Source organism: Monodelphis domestica, chromosome 6 (genome assembly GCF_027887165.1).
Source record: "Monodelphis domestica isolate mMonDom1 chromosome 6, mMonDom1.pri, whole genome shotgun sequence".
Lineage (NCBI taxonomy): Eukaryota > Metazoa > Chordata > Mammalia > Didelphimorphia > Didelphidae > Monodelphis > Monodelphis domestica.
Genome location: NC_077232.1, coordinates 100,512,700 through 100,534,535, shown reverse-complemented (window position 1 = coordinate 100,534,535; position 21,836 = coordinate 100,512,700). Strand labels below are relative to the sequence as shown.

Below are 21,836 nucleotides of genomic sequence, written 5' to 3'. Positions count from 1 at the left end.
CTGATTGATTTGGCTGGGGGGGTGGGGGGGGTGAGCATTTAGATGGCACCTACTGTGTGCCCGCCCCTTTCTAAGGACATTTACAAATACTTAATCTTATTTATCTTAATAATATCTTTTAAAAAAAGACCTTCCCTTTCTATCTTAAAATTGATGCCAGTATCAGGTCCAAGGCAGAAGAGCGGTAAGGACGAGGCAATGGGAGTGAAGTGACTTGCTCAGGGTCATCCAGCTACGAAGTGTCTGAGGCCACATTGGAACCCAGGACCTCCCCAGGCCTGGCTCTCTGTCCACTCAGCTGCCTCTTAATCATATTTATATTATTTAATCTTCTGACAGCCCTGGGAGGTAGGAGCTTTTATTACCCCTTTTTATAGTTCAGGAAACTGAAGTAAATCAGCTTAAGTAACTTGCCCATGATCTGAAGGCAGATTAGAATTCTGCTCTTCCTGACTACTTTCTGCCTCATTGTTATAGACAGCGCCTGGCACAGAAACCCCTCCACCTGGGCAGATTGGTGATTGCCCCATGACTTGGGTATTTCTTAAGTCACTGAGAGGTGGGATGACTTGTCTGAGGGAGAACACCAGGAGATGGAGGGCAGAGTTAGGTGGCTGACCCTGGTGGGCTGTGAGCAAGGTGCAGGCTGGGCTGAGATCTAGAAAGGCTTTCTGGCAGAGGCGTCCTTTGATCTGGGCCTTGAAGAATGAGGGTCAATGAGAGGGCATGTGGGGAATGGCTAAGGCTGATTGCAAGGCCAGAGTTGCTGGGAGCTTCTGCCCACTGGCCCTCGTTAGCCTTCCCTAGCTGCAGAGGCAGTAATGACCCTCCCTGCTCTCAGATGGGCTGCCCTTCCCCTGTGTGTGCAACAGATGCATGGGGGGATGGAGGAGACGGTGGCAGCTCCCACCCCGCCATGTTCCTACCCAGAAGCCCCCACGAACAGAGCGACCTGCCCCGCTAGGGGGCACAGAGATTCCACTACAGCCCTGCCAGCATTTGGGGACATTTTATAGCAGGAAAAATTTAAACACAAGTCCTTGTGTAGAATAAGTGTGGTTGCTGATGTGATTTAATAATTTACAGTGGAATCCTGCGTTGGCTATGGGAGAGGGAAAGGTGGTGGGAGGGGGGGGGCGGGGAGGAAAAGAAAATGATCTTTGTCTCCAGTGAATAATGTTTGGAAATGACCAAATAAAATAATGTTTAAAATTAAAAAAATAATAATTTACAATTGAACACGGCTCCTTGAGGAAGTTCTCCTGGCCTGTCTGCTCACCTGGTACAACAGAGCCATGAGGGACCAGAGGCCCAGGCACTGGGGCAGGGTACCCAGGAGCCCTGACCAGCCTCTCCACAACAAGAGGCCCTTTCTTGCACCCACCTGAGAAGTGACGATCCCCCCTGAAGTCCTCTAACTCGGGGGAGCTTAGCCCCTCTGGGCCATCCTTTCCATTTGGGCAGCTCTGATGGTTGGGGAACTTCTCTTTACATCATGTCTAAATGGCTTCTCTAACCATTTACTAACCCTGTGCCCTGGGCAAGGCTGCTCCTAGCCCCCATTTTCTTATCTGTAAAATGGGGATATGAATAACACCTGCCTCATAGAGGCATTGTGGGTATCAAATGAGATAACCTTGCATGACCTTGAAAACATTTAAAGTGCAATATAAATGCTAGTGCTTGTTCCTTTTTCTTTTTCTTCTTTCTTCCTTTTTAAACCTTTATCTTTTGTTTTAGAATCACTGCTGTGTCTGGGTTCCAAGGCAGAAAAGCGGTGAGGGCTGGGTGGTGGGGTTAAGTGACCTGCCTAGGGAGTGCCTGAGGCCAGATAGGAACCCAGGACCTCTGTCAGCCTTCCTCCCTTTCTGCCTCTTTTCTCTCCTCTTCCTCCTTTTCTTTGTTCTTTATTCCTCCTAACTCTTCCTTCTATCTCTGCCTTCTGGAACTAAACACAGCCTTTAATTTCTTTTATGTTGGAAAGCCTTTTCTCTGAAGCTAGTAAACATGTCCTCTTCCTGAGGATGAGTATTCCCAGGGCCTCCAGCTAATATATCAGCCTCCCCTGCCACCCATTCGGCCTCCTGGCATTCTTTCCTACACTGGTATTGGGGAGAGGCCCATTCTTTCTTTCTCTCCCGTTGGTGACTAACCAGGCAGGTTTTCCCTCACTCTAGCTCTCTTTAAAAACTGTGACTTGATGTGGAAACAGAGCATGTGGACCTCGACCATCTCCAGTCACCTTGCGACCAGACACCTCAAAGAAGGGGGCCTCCTGACTCTGGCCGGGGCCAAAGCTGCTTTGGATGGAACTCCAGGTAAGTGCACTGGGAGACGCCTGCAGGAGAGTGTGTGGAGGGGACAGATCCTGGCTTGGGAGGCCTCCCCGTGGGATTGGGTCTGTTTGGGCCTTATTTCCCTTTATCTTTTACATATCTCTCCATGAATTTTTCCTAATTAATTCTTGAATCTTTCTTTCTTTGTTTCTTCCTCTCAGGAATGAGGGTGATGGCATCATGTGATGCTTGTGTTAATACTCCTTGAGTATTAAAGGAATACATTTAATTTTACTTAATAATCTCTTTTTTCAACTTCAAAGAGGTAAAACCCAATTTTTATGTTCTAGAATTTGGTGCACAAATCACCTTCAGGTTACAAGTTGGCCAGAGAGGTTTTTCTTTGGGGTATCTTACCTCTGTTTTTGCAGCTTCTTTTCAGTTTCTTGATGGCATTAATCCTTTGTTTTGCTGGCCCACCAAAACCTCAGTGCTTCACCCAGACTTGTGCTGCTCTGAAATGTCCCATGACCCCAGCTTGCCTTGATCTGTGCTTCCCCCTCATCACATGGCCTTGCCATCAATTCTGATTAAACCACTCCAGACCCTTCCTGCAGGGAAGGAAGTCAGTGTGTTTCTGCCTGATCATATCTCTGCTGGGCCCTGGTTTCACAGACTGAGAAATCCTAATCTTTATTAGCTTATCATTCATTAGCTTGCTTTATTAGCTTATTCTTGGGGGATAACATATGTCATAGAGTAATTCAGAGATCATAGATATAGAGTGGGCAGTGACTTCACAGGTCATCTAGTCCAACTCTTATTTTACATATGAGCAAAATGAGGTCAAGGTAGTTGGAGTGGTGTAGTTACATAGGAAGTGGGACTGACCCCAGTTCTGCTGACCTCAGCCAGTGAGAGCATTGAACCTTTCCCTTCCTTGATCTTGGCTCATTTCCTAGAGAACTCTTGACAGGAGAGATTTGGGTCAGATACTACTTAATGAAGCATTTTATTCTTCTAAAAATATTTTTTATTATTAATAATAAAAAGTGAACATTTCATAGTATAAAAAAGAGAAGTTTATGAAACTGAACTTGTTACAGTTTTAAAAAATGTAGTGGTCAGCTGAGTAACTCAGTGGATTGAGAGCCAGGCCTAGAGACAGGAGGTCCTGGGTTCAAATCTGAACTTAGACACTTCCTAGCTATGTGACCCTGGGCAAGTCACTTAATCCCCATTGCCTAGCTCTTACCACTCTTCTGCCTTGTAGCCAATACACCATATTGACTCCAAGATGGAAGGTAAGGGTTTAAAAAAAAAGTTGATTAAATATCTCAGCCTAGCTTAGAATTTCTTATGTGCTAGGGGGCAATCTTTAGCCAATTTTAGGAATCAGATGTATTTAGATGTTAGGAATTAAGATAAGGTAAGGCACTAGACCTGTGACTTCATTGGTATAGACATTCTCAGATGAGGCAGCCTCGTCTATCATTGCAGATTGGTACCATGTACCTGTAGTCTTAGAAAGTTGCCTAGGATAAGTGACTTGCCCAGGATCACAAGCCAGTGTCTTGAACTCAGATATTCTAACTTTGAGATTACCCCTCTAACTGTGCCACTTCTTTTAGTTGCTAAATAATTAAGCAAATTGCTTTTTATTTAATTTAGCATACAATAGAGGCACTTTAGAAAAACGAGTATGGGGATGAATAAGAGAAACTTTGTAGGAATTGAGACAAATATATTTTCCAACCTTCTCCCACCTCTGAAATGGTATTATTATTATAGATAAGTCAAAATTCTTTTAGTTAAAACTCTAAAAGAGGATGAAAAAATTTTATTTATCATTAAAAGTCCTACACTTTGCTCTGATCTCATCTGAAATTCTAATGACTTTCAACCTATACTATTGGGTATTGTGAACAGGCCTCTGCAGGTTCAGATTTCATTCAAGCTTAGTTCTCATTTCCCTGTGCACCTAAACAGGCACTGTCCAGGGAAACCTGCAAGCAATTTAAATTTGGAGGAATTAGACTTAACCATCCCTTAAGGCCAGTAGGATTTAGCCAACAATTTTAGAGAAACAATAAAGTTCCTTAAGGAAAAAGAAAGGAAAAAACCCACTTCCAACTACTTTTCTGTTTATTGTAAAGGTTCTTTTACTGGGTCCTCTACTAAAACCGTATTCAGATGGTGTATAATGAAGAGGGTACCCCCTTGTTCTCAAGGGCTCTGTTGGTGGGGGACAGTTTTGGGGTAGGCCCTACCAAGCTGGAAATGTTTTGAGTACAGGCTCAGTAACAGACAATGTGTCTGAGATCAGCCTTCCCGAATGTAGAGATTTAGATGATGCGTTTTTCAACTCTAGCAAGATGAAGTCCATTTATTAAGTTTTGAAGAGGTTTAGATTGGTGTAGAAGAAAGTATTTGCACTGATGAAATCACAAATAACTATTCTTAGATCATAGTGTTTTATTTATTTTAAGAATTAGAAAGGATCTTAGAGGCCATTTAGTCATGAGATTGTCAGTTTAGAGCTAGAAGGGATTCTGTAGGTAGTTGTCACCTTTTAACTGAGACTAATTAATGAGTTTAATCATTTACCTGGTGTCATGCATCCAGTACATTGTCTGAAATAAGTTTTGAACCCTTGTCTTCATGACTCCCAAATTCAACACTGTCCATTCTACCACACTGCCTTTAGTCCTCTCATTTCATATGCGAGGCAACTTATTTTCCAAAACGGTTAAGTGACTTGGTCTCGGTTTCCCAGGAAATTAATAATAATGTAGGTGGAATTAGAACCCATGTTCCCTGACTCTTAAATCTGTTATTTGCTCTTATACTGTACCAGTATTTTACTTTACATTCTACTAATAAAAAAAAAAAGGATTAGTGATGATGAAGACCTGCGTTTCAATATTTAAAGACCATTTCAGATGCCATGACTGAAAACTGGATTGGAAAAATATGAAGATCACTTGTCATAGGGCAGTGTTCCACCCTCCCACCTCTACATCCTGCTCCCTTTCCCTTCCATACTGCCTAGATAAATTGGATCCTGCATTTGCTTGTTATCCACAGGATGAAACTATTATTACCTATTACGAGTTACTTGGTTATTTGTTTCTTCCCTCTAGAAAGTATTTGGATCACTTGTTGTTTAAAATTAAAATAAAAAGTGAACTTTGGGAAGAATTCCCTTGATGCTTTTTGGGGAGGTTCAGGGCCTTGAATTTAATTCTCTTTCATGTTTGGAGCTGGATGGTTTCAATCACTCTGGAGATTTTAAGTCATCAAGGATTACTGCTGGCTGCTTGCAAACACGTGCGACCGATTAAGTAGAGATTCCAGTGGAATTGTGAAACATGCTGGTTGTTTGTCTAGCACAAATAAATACCTTGCTGAGGACGTGGCCCCATCTTGCAATTATACCTCTTCATTGAAGTAGTGATAGGTTTTCCTTCCTGGGCTGCAGTTTTTCATGAACTTTTGTTATCCTTCAGTGGGTTGTAATCTAAACAGGCCTTTTCTGGCCTTAGTCTGGGTTAGTACTGTTGGAGTACAGTCTTGTATTTTTCTATGCATATAGATTTTTGGAACAGAAGCCATGTCTACCTCAGTATTGAATTCACCTGAGAAGAGTCATGTGCTAATAAATAATAGTCTTGATACATGACTAGCCTACTTTCTTTTCCTTTTATAAAGTTTGATTGGATTTTTAAAATTTAATTTGATTTTTAAAAATTTAACAAAAATCTATATTCTTTCTCTCTACCTCTTTCCTCCCTTTGTAAAAAATCCAAAAATAAAATAAACCAGTCCATTTCCTTTTCCAGCCCTGTTTTTTTTTTTACATCATTTCTGGGGCATATCCTTATTGAGAATAGTTTGTACTTTATTGGCACTCACCTTCTATCTTTCTGTTTTGGCCTTTGGGATCCTGGCAATTGTGATTCCTCTGAGACCATGGTGTTTTATTAGACTTTGGGTGTTAAATAGATGGCTAGGTGACCCAGTGGATGGAGAACCAAGCCTAGAGGTGGGAAAGTCCTGGGCTCACATGCAGTTAGACATTTCCTACCTGTGTGACCCTGGGCAAGTCACTTCATCTCAGTTATGTAACCCTTGCTACTCTTCCTTCTTAGAACCAATACTTTGTATTGATTTTAAGACAGAAAGTAAGGATTAAATAAAAAAAGACAAGACATGTCTCAGCTAGCTGTAGGGGCTGCACGGTGTGCCCCAAATCAGTAAGTCCTGGTTTGTTGTTGTCGTGCTCATTTATGGACTTAGACCTCTGTCCATCTATTAGACTACCACTCTTCCTAGATAGAAGTAGTGATGAGCTGACTCAGTGGTCTGTCAAACCCCCAACTGTGTTAAAATTTGGCTGTTGGGGGAAGTTTCTCTAAATCTGACACCTTTGTTGATGCTTGGATAGTTTTTTTTCCCCCCTCTAGTCATTAATATTTATAACTACTAAATTTGAATTATCCTTGCTTGTGGACAACTGTACTTGTTTCTCAAACTCTGTACTCCTTTCTATTTTCTTACTGCCCAATTATTTCTCAGTCTCTTGCCATTTGACTTTCAACCCCTCTGTTCAGCTGGAATTGTTTCCTCTAAGGTTGTTAGTGATCTTCTGATGGCTTTATGGTGAACTTTCCTTAGTTCTCATCCTTTTTGAACTGAAGCTGTTGGTATTGTTGATCACTGTCTCCTCCTAGATATTTTCTCCTCCTTGAACTTTCATAATGGATGACTTTCATAATGGATGACTCCCCCACCTGCCTCCCCCTCCCCCCAATTCTCCTCCTTGCTCAGTATCCTTTGCCAGATCAATTTTCTTCTCACTCCTTAACTGTGTGGCTCCCAGGGCCCTGCCCTGGACAGCTTTCTTGGCTCTGAGGCCCTTCCAAGTGCTCCCCGTACCTCATCTCATCTGAGAAGCCTTCCCTCCTCTCTTGGGTAGAAGTGCCCTTTGACTTCTTAGTACCATTGCACCTCTTTGAGGCTCCAACTCCTGTGGTTTCAAGCAGCAGCTCTCCACATCCAGCCCCAGCAGCAATCCCGAGTTCCAGGGCCTCCTCACCAGCTCTATGTTGGACAGCTCCTCTTTGGAGGTCTCCCCAGAATTCCTTATCTCCTCCTCTTCCCCATCTACCTGGACTGTTCATAGCCTGAGCCTGAGCCTCAACCCCAACCCTTCTCCCTGCTTCATTTCCCCACACCTTCTCCTCCCTCTACATAATGTTCTCAAAGTGCTTAGCATAGAGTGATAGAAACTTTAGCTCCTATTCTCATTATTTCTACTGTATCACACGAATCTCAAAGTTTTGTAGATGAAGAAAACTAGCTCAACAGAGTTAAGTGACTTGCTCTGGCCTCAGGTCGCAGAACTATCCTGTTTTCCCCACTGCTGTGACCACCAAAGGGAGTTCAAGCCCTCATCCCTTCTTGGCTGTTCCAGACAGGAAATAGAACTCCCTTTTGTCCCCTCTCTAACACTGCTGTCAGGATGATATCATTCAAGCACAAGTCTGAGTATGACTTGTCCTTTATGAAGAATCTGCCAGGGCTCCCTTTTTCTTCTAGAGCAAAATGCAGAGTTCTCATCTGACCTCTAAGACCCCCTGCAATCTGGAACCAAGACTATTCTAGACTTAGTTCACACTGCTTCTCTTGCAAATACTGTGCCTCAGCCAAAGGGGTCTGTCTACATGCTGCCTCATCTGCCACTGCTGTGCCTTGTATTCTCTGTCTCCTAGGTGTGGAATATGCTTTAATCTCCTCTCCACTTCTTAGCACCCTTAGCTTTCTTTGAGGTGCAACATGGGTGGCACCTTCTCTTGGAAGCTTTTTCTGTTTTCTTTGGTTGCTAGGGATCTCTCCCTTTTCAAATGATATGTTGTATCTTCTATTGGACTATAAGAATGTAAGATGCTTTGGGGCAGGGCCTGTTTTTCTTTTTGTTTTCCTAAATGTGATCACAGTAGGCCATAGATATGTTTGTTGACTTCAATTATTAGGAATATATATAGCCTATATCACAAGTGTAGGAAATGGATGATCCAGATTTGTATACGTATAGTCTCATGGCTGCACCCTCAAGAAGGCTAAGAACAGGGGTGAATTATTGCCCCATAATTATCAATGACAATTGATGATAATATTAATTTGTAATATTTGGTCATTATGGGAACTGCACTTTAGAGACATTATCTCATGTGATCTTTCACAATAATACTGTAAGTTATAGATAGTGTCATTATCATTCTTGGTTTATAGATGAAAATAAGATAAAGTAAAATTGGTCAAACAGCCAGTGAGCAATGGAGCTGGATCTGGAACCCATGTCTCTTGACTCCTTGTCCAGTACTTATTTTTTCCCTTACAGCAGCTCAATTATCTTGATTTCAAACCTTTTCCTCTCTTCTTTAAGCTAGTCTTAGGAAGGGTGAATGAGTCAGCACATGAATTATTATCTGAATTGTCTCTAGCTCCAATGTATTTGAGATTTGTTTCTTGGAAGAGTAAGGAGGGGGTTGTTTTGAAGTACCAGCCCTCGATAGGAGCAGCATCTTGTCTGGTTTCCAAATGAGCATCTTTCCTCAATGATAAGGATGCCTCAACACATACAAGAATCTGTATCTTTATAGGAGATTTTTGTTGCTGTTTGTTGCTGTAGCTGGGCTAAGTTCTCAGTCCAGGAACTGGCATTGTTACCCTCTTGTCCTTCAAAGTGCTCCTTGTACATCATCTCATCCAAGAAACCTTCCCTCCTCCCCCAGTTAGAAGTGGTCTTTGATTTTCCTGAGTACCATTGTTTCTTTTTGTATCTTTAGAATTTCATTCTTGACAGCATCTCATTCCTTCTGGATTTAATTTCCTTGTAGAATTTTAGTCTATGGGGTTCTTTAAACAAACTTAAGCAATTTAGTTTTATTATTATTTTTTGAATTGGCAAGCATTTATGTTTTCTTTCTCCCCTTTCCTCCTCCAGCCAGAGATGGGGAATGCAGGGCTTTAACTTTCCCATCACAACACCTCCATTATCTTGATTTCAAACCTTTTCCTTTGCTCTTTAAGGCAGTCTTGGGAAGGGTGAGTGATTCACCATTACAATTCATCCACAGCAGCACAATAAACCTCTTGTTTCAAATATGCATAGCCAAGCAAAGCATATCCTCATAGTATAGCCCAGGGGCTCCTACCCAGCCTTTCTCTGAATTCTGAAATGTGCTCTCCAAAAAATGTAGACTAGATTGTAGATTCCCATGGGCTCTCTTCTCTTTCTCAGATTCTAAGTGGGAATGGTCACATCTTCCCCAGGTTACCATCGTTTCTTGAGTAATATTTCCCCTTGTTGGTCAGAATTGGGCACCACGCTGTAAGAATCATCTTTGTAGGTAGTATGTTCCTTATATCTCTGTGTCTGTCCCCTGCTTAACTGTAAAGGCCATGAAGGCAGTCATTGACTTTGCATTGCCTCTAGGGCCTGCCACTGCCTCCCACAGAAGATACTCAGTCTCTGATCACTGGAGGCTGTCCTACTTTCACACTAATACTGCTGTTTTGGTCAGGGGCTTTCCAGATTTTGCACCTCATGAGGGGAGCATGATAGGATTCTTTTTAATCTTTTAAATCCTTACCTGGTTCCAAGGCAGAAGAATAAACTTTGGGGGTTACGTGACTTGCCCAGGATCACACAGCTAGGAAGTGTCTGAGGCCAGATTTGAACCCAGGACCTCCATCTCTCGGCTTGGCTCTCAATCCACTAAGCCACTTAGTTGCCTCCATCATGATAGCATTCTAAGGAAAAAAACAAAATAAAACCCTGTAGTCATGTTATCTTTGGAAAGATCTGTTGGCCAGGGTTCTTCATCTCTGAGGTGATACATGTTGAGAATACCAATAAGATGAAGGGCCCAAGATTTCCCTTTGTGTCTAGGGAAGTCTACATAATGAAAAAAAGACAAATCTGCTCCCTACCACTCACAGCCCCTTCTTCCCTCCAGAGAGGACTCAGGATTTCTATTCCTGGCTACTTGGTGGCTCCTGTACAGAGTGCTGTCCCTTCCTGGCATCACTCTTACGATTTGGGGAATATTCCATATACTTCTAGAGTACCTTATGGTTTTCTGAGTACTTTCCCAAACACTTTTTAGTTTCTTTACAACCACCCAGGATCCTAGGTTTATAGGTAGAGGGAACCTGAAGAGAACCTCTGGTTCAATCCTCTCATTTTACAGAGGAAGAAACTGAGTTCTGTGCAGTTAAATGGCTTGTCTAAAGTCTTACTAAGTAAGTGTCAAGGTCAGATATGAAGCTGTGTCCTCTGACTTCAGAGCTAGTACTCGAGGTGGTGTAGTGGATAGAGCCCTGAAGTCAAGAAGACTTGAGTTCAAATGTGATCCCAGACTGCTCTGTGACCCTGGGCAAGTCACTTATATTTACTTCAATTTCCTTATTTGCAAATTAGGGGTGATGATAGCACCTACTTCTGGGGTTGCTGTGAGTCTCAGATGAAATACTATTTTCAAAGTGCTTAACACATAAGTGCTGTATAAATATTAGCTATTATTATTATTGTTATTATTGCTTTTACTACTTTTATCTACTACACGTTTCTTAAAATTTTATAGATGAAGAATTGAACTTGACAAAGTTAAGTGTCTTGCCCAAAGTCCCTTGGTGAAAGCTGGCAGGCCTGGGATAGGAACAAAGCTCTTCTGACTTGGAATCCAGAGTCCTTTCTGCTCCTTTGTTGTCTACCAAGGCACAGAGACTAAGTGACTTCCCCGAGATCACAAGCTCAGTGAGGGATGGCTAGAACTTTCTCCTGGACTCTGCATGGCCAGTCTTACCTTTGACGTTGTGAAGGGCGGCTTCTGGGGAGAGCCTGGGGATCTCTGGGCTGAGCAGCCATGCCAGGATCGCTCCGATTCCTCCTCTCCCCACCTCACGCTGGCTTCCAGGCAGGGCTCAGGGTTAGACGTGGGATGGACAGATGTTGGTCTTTGTTGAAAAAGGAGCCTGGCGCCTGCGCTGGAGTCAGCACAGCTTTAGCTGCCAACCAAAAACAAGAGCTCTTCTTTTCTATCCCTCCAGGAATGATCGGCTATGGCATGGCCAAGGGAGCCGTCCATCAGCTGTGCCAGAGCCTGGCTGGGGAAAACAGTGGAATGCCACCCGGTTCTGCCGCCATTGCCGTGCTTCCGTAAGTGATGTGCCGGCCCTTCTGCCCTTACCTCGGCAAAGGCTCCAACAGGGCTGGAATTCACCATCCATGAAGGACCCATGTTGGGGAGCCATGTTAGGCCCTAATGGCATTCAACTCTATTTAAACCTGTTTGTAGATTTAAATAATAGAGAGAAATTATTTAGCTTTATTTGGCTGTAAGAATGCTCTTGGCCTTGGGAAGTTCCCTCTCTAACCTTTGGAAGAGATCAATAAACCTTTATCAGGTGCCTAGTGTGTTCCAGGCCTTGTGCCGAGGGCTGGGGATACAAAAGACATGCCTGCCCTCGAGGAACTTACCACTGCCTAGTGAGCTAGACAACATCCAACCAAACAGGGACAAAGATGGTTCTGTAGAAGATGACTAGGAGATATTAGCAGAGACAAGAGGGCTTGGGGAAGGGTTCTGGTAGAAGGCCTTGGCCTCTGCCCCCACACCAGGGATGCATTCCTTTGTTTGTAGAGCCCCTGGGAAGCTGAGCCACTGCCCTGAGGAATATGTGGTTGTGTGCAGCTCTGGTCATGTCGCTTTAGCCTTTCAGCCTTATCTCATGTTCCTCTCTTCACATACTCTCTGGATCACCCACATGGTATCACTAGCTAATGTCTGTGTATGTCCCGGGCTCTTCACCCACCATGCCTCTCCCTGTGACCAGAATTTGGCCCCTTGCATTATTAGCCCTTCGACACAGCTACTTTGGAGGAAGCCCTAGGTTAGAATCTTGCCTCAAACACTTATAAAGTGTGCAACCCCAGCAAGTCCAACTCCCTCTGGGCCTCAGTTTCCTCATCTATAAAAGGAGGATGTTGGGTTTGGCCACTGAGGTCCCTTTCTGCCCTAAATCTATGATCCTATGACATCCTTCAATCTCAAATGCTATGTTTGTGAAATTAGGGAAATGGTCTCTCATTCATGGGATCTCATAGTACTTTGTATCACTAATATGTGTTCTAGTTTGCATTTTACTCAATTTGTGCACTTGTTATTTGCCACTCCAATTAGCTTGGGAGCTCCTTGAGGTCCAGAGCTGTGTCTTATTTTACTTGGAATTTTTTGCTCTCATAAAACCACTACTGTGTTGCATTTCATAGAATGAATACCAAAAATTGTTCACTGAAATAATAAACAAATTCTACAATTGTAGATTATCATTTCCTTTTTCCTAATTGGCAAGATATGAACCTGTATTAAAAACAACAACAACAAAACAACAACCAAAAAACCTCCCCCCCAAACCAGTCTGAAATGATGTCTTTACATTTGGGTTATGGGCAAGGGGGTGAAGTTTTAACACCACTTCAGGTGTTTAACTCAGCAGTGGCACTTCATGTCATGACTTTTTTGTTTTGTACCTAGTGCTAGAGAAATTAATCTCATTGTGAAAATATCCTGGGCCTGAAATACAGTGAAAAATAGTGTCCTTTCCTTTCTGGTTATCAGAAACACTGGAGAAGATGGTCTGGAGTCAAGTTTGACTCTTTCTCCCACGTGATACTCAGCCTCTGTCCTTGCCCTTCAACTCTTTCAGTGTGGTGTCTCTCTTTTAAAAATTTATTAATATACAACAACTCAAAATATTATATTTTATAAGATTTATTAATAGTCACTAGAAGCAAAGGAATAAAAGGTAATTATCAAACAAAATTTTAAAAAATCTATACAAGCTAATCTCCCTGCTCAAAAGGCCCGTTCCATCAAAACCACGACACAGGAAGGAAAGAGAGCTAAACACGGATCTCCACCCAATTTATCTTCTACATCAGCACATAATGACAGGAAGTGAGTGGGCTCCTGGGTAATGTAGTTCAAAGGTAAAAGATTTCTAATTATACACTCTGGAGCCTTTTCCAAGGGTTGGAGACAAAACCATACCTTGCGCACCCCGGTCTCTGAGCTGGCCGTCGATGGTCATCGGTCTCATCATGGGTGTGCATGTATGGGAGCAGGCCTCTTCTTTAAACCATAGGCTGGTGTTTAGATGTGGGCAGTCTTGGCCTGTCACCAGCCACTTTCCTGTCTAGGCCAGGACCTCTCTTCTGGGCAAGGCCTCCTGTCCAAGCAGAGGTGACACTCGGTGATATACACTGGCATAGGCTGTGTCTCTACATGGTGAAATGATGAAGCCTATGTACCACCCATTCTTTTTATTTTTGGCCTGGCACATAATAGGCATTTAAATGCTTTTTGGCTCAACCCACATTTATCAAACATCTACTGTTTGTAAGGTTCTGTGCTAAGCTTTGGGCATAAAGATGGAACATTTCTTGCTCTTAAGAACCATACATTCTTTTGGGAGGAAATAGCTCATCCGTAGATAAACAAAGGCATTTCTGGAGTGAGGGAAGCTCCCTAGTTCATAAGAAGGAGTGAAGAAACAGAATAGATGCCCTTTAGCTAGATGGCAGCATTGCAGTGATGTGTTGAAGGCAGCTGAGCATTCTGAGGTTCTTGTATGCCTGGATGGCCTCCTACTTCTCACCACCCCGCCTCGGTTTTGGGGGGGGGGAATATGCACCGTGGCATCGGACTGTGTTGAGATGTTAGGGAGATTCTGTGTTGCAGCTCCACTCAGAGCCTCAGAGGGGCCCTAGGAAGGAGCAACTTATCAGAAAGACGGCTTCCATGTAAATAACCTTCTCTTACCCCTCCGCAGGGTGACCCTGGATACGCCCATGAACAGGAAGTCAATGCCCGACGCAGACTTCAGCGCCTGGACCCCGTTAGAATTTCTTGTTGAGTAAGTGTCTCCATGATTCTGACTCTTTGGGAGTTTATAGGCCCGAGGGCTCATTGCAGAGTGGTCAGGATCTGAGAACATGCTGAGGGCTGGAACAGAGAACCTCTGTAGGTCAGAGTAGAGAAGGCCCAGGCAGAGTTGGAAGGAAGGGCAGGCTGAGGCCAGGAGGCGTCTGGAGTCATGATGGCCCTGAGTCCTGCAGCTAGGAAGCGGCAGAAATAAAATGCAGACCCGAAATCCAGTGTTTTTGGTACTACCCAGGACTGGCTGTCATTCTCCTCTGCTATTTTTGTGTATTTTGTGTGCCACGATGACCGCTTGGCTAGTCTTAGGGAGTGTCTAAGCACCTGCACCCCTCCAGCCTCTCAGCATCTCCCCAGGCCGGAATGTGGCCTGTCGTGGCCTTCACTATGCACATGAGCAAGGAAGGGCTTGGGGAGCGTTGGGGCCTGGCCCAGAGTCACCAGCCAGTCAGCGGCACATGTGGGGATAAATAGATGAGGGTGAGGGTGTGTGTGTGTGTGTGTGTGTGTGTGTGTGTGTGTGTGTGTGTGTGTGTGTGTGCGCGCACATAAGCAGGTGTATGTTCATGTATATGTGTGGATGTGTGCACATGCGCCTGTCTTTGTCTCTCTCTGTCTTCTCTTTCCTCTGTGACCTGTCTGTCTCTCACCTCTCTTCTGCCCGTCTGTCTGTGTTAAACATCTCTCTTTCTAAAGTAGATGACTCTGTGCATGTGTGCGTGTGCATTCTCTCCATCCAGCCTGACGGGGTTCTCAGTGGGCTTAAGTCTGTTGAGCCCTTGGGTTCGGCACTCCTCCCTCGTGGCAGGGAGGGGACACTCAGTTTGCCAGAACTGTCTTGTGTGTGGCCTGTTGTTGTGGGTGGTGTTGCATGTCCGTCCAGGCCAGGTTCAGAGGCGCTTGGGCCGGTGACCGAAGGATGAGGTTCTTTGCCATGGCCGTTCTGACTCTCCTCGGCCTCATGAAGGCTACCCAGACGGATGAGATTCTGGGCGACGTGTGTCACAGGCCTCAGCCTTGTCTTATGTTCCCTGCTATGGCCATCCGGGAGGCATACAATGAACTAAATTGAAATGACATGTGCCATATTTTCAAGCGATACGTTTTCTGGGCTCTAAATATTAGTTTTTTTTGTTTGTTTTTTTACTTTTAAAGATTATTGTATTTGGTCAATTTCAAACATTATTCATTGGAAACAAAGATCATTTTCTTTTCCTCCCCCCTCTCCCCCCCATAACGGACGCGCTATTCCATTGGGTATCACATGTGTCCTTGGTCCGAACCCACTTCCATGTTGTTGGTATTCCCTATTATTGTTTTTTAACGTAGCATTTTGTGAGGGAACTCTACAGCCTTGTCATAGAAATGGCTGAAAGAATTGGGGATAACTATCTTGGTGAAGAGAGAACTTGGAGGGAAGGAGACCCACTCCCTGTGAACTGACATTCAGGAGATTCAATTTACAGAAGAGGGACTAGACCTATTCTGCCCGGTGCTTGAGGGATAACACCTTTGTTTTATTGGGATCACTCCCAGGGAGCCACAAGGAGGCAGGTTTTGGCTTAGAAGGAAAAACATCCAAGCTGAGCTGCCTGAAAATGTTAGGGAGTGAGCGTCTCGTGATTGGAGTTATTCACAGACAGACTGGATAGCCTCTTCTCTGGGTGGGGGCAGGCTTTAGAAGGTCCCTTTCGGCTCTGATTCAGGGAGGATCTAAAAGAAGGCTTTATTTGTGCCTTCATGACACCTATTCATGGTGTCACCCTCATTTCTCCTCTTTTGAACCATTCCATGGAATAAAGACAGTCATTAAACCAAGCCGGAACCAGGCCCTGTCCGGCGTTTGTGAAGCACGGCCTGGTTATGCATTTTGGTTTATGGGCTGAAACCAAGTGGAGTACGCCATGGGAGCATCTCCCCAGTGTGATCGGAGCCTGGATCCAGAGCTGGAGGGGACCGACCTCAGACCTGCCAGAGATGAGGCAGCCAGGGCCCAGGCTGTGCCATGTGCTCTAGGCCACACAGGGTGGGGAGATGGGAGGGGAACAAGCCGGGGCTCAAGCTTTAACATATCTCCTGGGATCCCTCAGCAGCCCTGCAGGGTGGGTGCTGTTATCCCTCTTTTACACTCGAGAAAACGGTGGCAGGTGGAGATCATGTGACTTGGCCAAGGTCTCCCAGTGGGGAAGCCTGAAGCGAGGTTTGCACATAGGCCTTCCTGATGCTAGGGCTCGTGCTTTATCCGCTAGCTTCCCCAGAGAGAGCAAGGGAGTAAGGGAGAGAGGCAGGACCGGTGCCCGGGCGCCCTCTGATTCAGTTCATGCTTCTTGTGCAGCCTGGAACCTGCTTTCAGTAGAGCAGCAAGGGGAGCCTTGAGTATCTCTGGGGTTTTTAGCGATGCTGAGAGGCGGCCTGTTCTTGAGGGGAACATCCGCTTTACTCCCGTGCTCTGGGGGTGACAGCCTGAGTGACCCTCTTTCTCAGAGCCCTCCCTGCCCTTCCCTGTAATGGCCTTCATGGCTGGCCTCTCTGCCTCCTTCTGATGATGCAAGGCCTACCTGGCAGGGAGGGCCTAATTCCCGAGCTCCGTGTCTTGCTCAGGCTCTCTTGTTTATTGGTGCGCCCCAGAAACCGGCACAAAGTGTTATTACTTGGGAGCAGCTTATCTGCTTCGAAAGTACATGGATAGGGGCAGCTGGGGAGCTCAGTGGACTGAGAACCAGGCCTAGAGATGGAAGGTTTCAAATCTGGCCTTGGATACTTTCCAGCTGTGTGACCCTGGGCAAGTCACTTGGTCCGCATTGCCTAGCCCTTACCACTCCTCTGCCTTGGAGCCAATGATACTTAGGGTAGTGCTTCCTAGCTGGTGTCTTGGGGCTGGAGAGATCGTGTTGTGTAGTGGAGAGAGGCATGGCCTTGGAGTTCAGAACACTTGGGTTCAAATCCCGAACCTGCACACTGAAAGGGCAAATCCCTTAATCCCTTAGTGCCCAGGTGCCCCTCGGGGCTGCCGGCTACAGAGGAGTCAACTGATTTGCCTCAATAAAGTCCCCACCCCAACTTCCCTCTGGGCTTCGTATGGCTCAGAGCCATCATTGACATGGATGTTATGTATTTTGTAATCGTTTTTAACTTTCTTTGTGACAGAACCTTTCACAACTGGATCACAGGAAAAAACAGGCCAAGCTCAGGAAGCCTAATCCAGGTGGTCACTACGGGAGGAAAGACGGAGCTAACACCGGCTTACTTTTAATAAGCTGTCTCCGAGCTCACCAGGGGAAAGGGAACTAACACACCATCCCCCCGCGTAGTTTTCTGACAGCTCCATGTTGTCCAGCAAGTCCGTGATCGGTATTTCATTCATTTAATGTGTTTCTGTCTCCTTTCCAAAAGTATCAAATGTTCATTAGAAAAGAAGGACTACAAGGGTGAAGACCCCCTCCGAGTGATCGTGACCCAGAAGCTGTGCTCAGAGCTGTCCTCCAGGGACGTTGTTTTGCGCCTCCTTCTGCCCCGGGCATGGTGTGGGATTTGTTGGTAGCTCCCCTTGTCTCCTCTTGGCAGTCATCTCTCTTCTTCACTTCTTCAGTGACGTGTGTACGTTGGTGTGTTCCAGTCTGGTTTTTTGTTTTGGCCAAGACATTATTTGATCCAGTATTTGTGAAATGGCATTAATCATTTCTGCCCTGACTTAAATTGCCTTAAATATCCATTAGCAGTAGTAGGTGAGGGATGGCTCTTGCCCATTTGTTGTTATAAATGTTTCATGTGACTCCTGGGATCCCCTGTGAATGAGGGAGGGATGGAGGGATAGATGGATGGATGGATGGATGGACGGACGGACAGACAGATATATGTCCTAGCGATGGGAAGCATTGGTGATTATCATCCCATGGTGAATTTGAGCCTTAATACATGATGCTTAGTTTACAATGTTGAATACGTTAATCAAAATGGAACACATGATTCACTGTCCAAACAGCACTGTCTGTAGAATGACACAAGTGGATTTTGGGTATCTCCTCCACACTGCAAACTATTTCTGTGATAGCTTTGTATGGAGCTAGTTTTTTTTCTAATTGACTAGTCAGATGTATTTGTTTCTCATTCTCCTTTACTTCTGGATGTTATATAATTAATTTAAAATAAAGAGACTATTCCCACCCTATGGATCATTTTATTTAATTTTAACTTATTTTGTTGTTGACTCTTTCAGGATCATGGACTTTATTTGTAATAACTTTAATTGATTTTTTTCCCGTCACATTCATTTTTGGATCTGCTGGTCTCTCTTTCCCCTCCTCTAATAATAATAACTCCCATTTGCCAGGCCTTTTGCTAAACATTTTATAATTATCTCATTTGATCTTCACAATAATTTGGAGTTATTATCCTGTTCTGCAGATAAGGAAACCAAGGCAACCAGAGGGGTACCCAGCTAGTAAGTATCTGAGGCCATATTTGAGCTCAGCTCTTTTTGACTCCAGGCCCAGCATTCTAAACACTGTGGCACCAAGCTGTCTTCTCTATAGATTAAGGAGGGATGTTTCCTTATCTTTTTATTCTGGGACCATTATGGTTTGGGTTCCTTTTAGCAAGCTCCTACCTAATATTTAGATCTGAGGAAGATTTTCAGATAACATGAGCACCTCACTTTATTTTATTATTTTATTTTTAGTGCCTCGTTTTAGAGCTTCCTAGTTGCCCCATTTACTGCTTATATGACCTGGAAAACTCCATTCTTTTGATTTCATGATTCAGAAGCAATGAGTCAAATTCTCATCTGAACAAGAATCTTCTCCATAAAACATATAAGAGAAGGTTATCTAGACTTGCTTGAAGGCTTCTAGTGAAATGAAAACCCACTCTCTCTCTCGAGACAGTTTTGCAGAGTTACTGAATATTCTTAGAGCTGGAAGAAACTTGAGGCTTAGGGAAAAGTGATGATTTGCAAAGAATCCACTGTTAGGGTTCCAGCACACCTCTGCCACAAATTCCTAGTCCTGGACTCTTATACAAGCCCTCAATTTCTCCACAGAACTCTTTTTTAACTAAAGCTCTTCTCCCTTGTTTTCAGGTTTTCCATAACCTGAATCCACCCTCTCTCCAAATGAGTACACTTAATAAATTTCCTGCTCTTAAAAAAAAATATTGTCTCTCCTGCCTTTATTCAGCTGCTCCCTTCACTCCACATTTCCAAAAGCCAGAAACATCCCCAAAGTTAGGGAGAGGTAGAATGAGAAGGCATATTTAAAGTCAGGAGACAAGGGTTCAAATTTTGTTCCTACTGTTTTGCCTGCTTGGGCAAATCATTTCTACTTTTCTTAATTGTAGAAAAAGAGGTTGGGGTAAACGATCTCAGAAATTCCTCTAAGTCATGAACCTGTGAACCAACAAAAGCCATAAGTGACCTTGCCTAAAACACTTTTCATCCACTTCGCCTGAGAACAGGATGTCCTTCCCAGGTTGAGCTCATCACCTCTAACCACATCACCTTGCTGATAACTCAAGCCTCAATGGGTACCACCTGCCTCAGCCTCCTCTCCTCTGGTTGGATGGCAGAGTACCAGAACAGCTTGACTCACTCTGCTTTGTATCTGCTGCCCTTCCTGGTTTTGGCTGTAAGGATCCTTGCACCAAGTATGGTCTGGTTCCTCTTCCCTGTCTCCTTTTGTGTATTGTATCTTCCTCCATTAGACTGTAAACTCCTTGAGGGCAGGGGCTGTCTTTTTATTGTATCTCCAGCCCTTGTCACATTGCTGGGTGCACAGTAGGCACTTAAATGTTTATTGGATTGGATTAGAAAAGAGGTTAAGCCAAGGTCGCCTGTCTGTTAGGGCATGGTCTTCAAATTGTACTATACCACCCTAATATTCTTTGTGATGGGAATAGGAGTTAGATTAGAAAATACCAATGCTAGTCCAGTTTCTTCTAAAAAGCATGAAAGGTAAAAATGTGTTGAGGTCAAAAAATAATTACAGCAATTTTTCAGAATGAAGAAGCTTAATTTTGTCTCTCATGCACCAGAATTTCCTTACTTCCCCTTAATCTGAGGTGTATCCAATAAAGTCTGCCCCACCTTTCCATCAATATGCAGATAATGCTTCCAGCCTGGAAGTGTTCGGCTGCCAAATTAGTTTGAGAGATGCCTAGTTTTTAAAATTGTGGCTTTCAACTGTGAAGTCACTCATACCCAGAGGAACGTATTTTAATAGTTTAATGAATTACGTCCAGATTAATGAAATTCAAGAGGGAAATACAATTAAATATATAGAGATTCACATTATGGGAAAATTTTTCTAGGACAAGCAACATTGAGGTCTCTCAATACTGTGTACTTACCAATTCATCTTGTGGATATTTTGAAACTGTTATCTGTTGCTAAGAAGGGCCATTTGGTCAAACTTCGTAACGAAGTTGTTTAGGCTGGGAAGAACACTGAGGCCTATATAACAGGAAGGCCTTCTCAAGGGGTAGGACTGACACAACTGTGGAGGCAGTAGGTAAAAACAAAACCTCTGTTTATTAAAGTTATAAAAATAAGAATTTAAAAGGTTTAAAGGAAAGGTGAAAGCTTAGTGGGAAAGATCCCTAAATACTAACTCCACTACATCCAACTCAAGGCTTCTCACAAGGTCCCCCCTTCCTTCTAGAAAAAAACCAGACCTGCTCTCCTTATCATTACCTTATACCCAAATTCCTACCTATATAAGCCTATTTCTAAAACTTATTATTCTTATATATTATAACGTTACTGCCTCCTTTAGTTGTTCAGTTAAATTCTCTAACTTCCAGTCAATCAGGGTTTTGGGCCTAGTGGTTTCTGGCTTGAAAGGCTGAGCCCAGCCTACTCTACTCTAACCACAGAGGAACAAAGAAACAGATTTTTCTTCTTCTAACTGTTGATCCTCCTTTCACAGCTCTTCCCAAAACTTCTAACTTTCTCTTCTTTCCACATCTGTCACTCCTATTCAAGGAATTCCCAAGAGCCAAAGTTTTAGCCATCTCTCTGGGCAGGGAACACCAGCAGAGGGAGAGACGCAGTTTGACTTAACAGAACTTCCAGCTCTACAGGTCCCACAGAATTCCTAAGCAAGACCTTAGCTCAAGGTTCCATCCAAAGTAGTCTGACAGTCTGACAGGATTCACACTCCAAACCCCAATATCTATTTTACCCTAATCATTTCTTTCCATGGCTTTGTGTGTTCAGTCATGTCTGACTTCATGGTGAATATAATAGAGTAGTTCACCATTTCCTTCTCCAGCTCATTTTACAGATGAGGAAACTGAGGCAAACAGGGTTAAATGACTTACCCAGGGTCACATAGCTAGTAAGTATCTGAGACCTGTTTTGAATTCAGGGAGCGGAGTCTTTCTGACCAGTTTCAGGCTCTACATCCATTGCACCATCTGCTAGCTGCCCACTTTCCCTGGCTGGCTGGTTCTAATCATGAAGAAGTTCCTTATTATGGAATCTGGGGGCATATTCTCTACAAGTTTCTTATATTTCATTTAGAAAGTATTGGATAAAATAGGGCAAATAGCCATTTGC

General features: G+C 43.9%; 1 protein-coding gene across 1 annotated transcript in view; it reads left to right on the top strand.

The window, feature by feature from the left end:
• The window catches only part of QDPR (quinoid dihydropteridine reductase), a 37,300-nt gene extending 18,848 nt beyond the window's left edge, over positions 1 to 18,452 (top strand). Inside the window, exons 4-7 of the mRNA XM_001369227.4 lie at positions 2,178 to 2,318; positions 11,394 to 11,502; positions 14,178 to 14,261; positions 17,432 to 18,452. Coding sequence (XP_001369264.2) covers positions 2,178 to 2,318; positions 11,394 to 11,502; positions 14,178 to 14,261; positions 17,432 to 17,537 — 440 coding nt within the window. The 3' untranslated portion in view covers positions 17,538 to 18,452. The remainder of the gene's footprint in view (positions 1 to 2,177; positions 2,319 to 11,393; positions 11,503 to 14,177; positions 14,262 to 17,431) is intronic.
• The last annotated feature ends 3,384 nt before the right edge of the window (positions 18,453 to 21,836 follow it).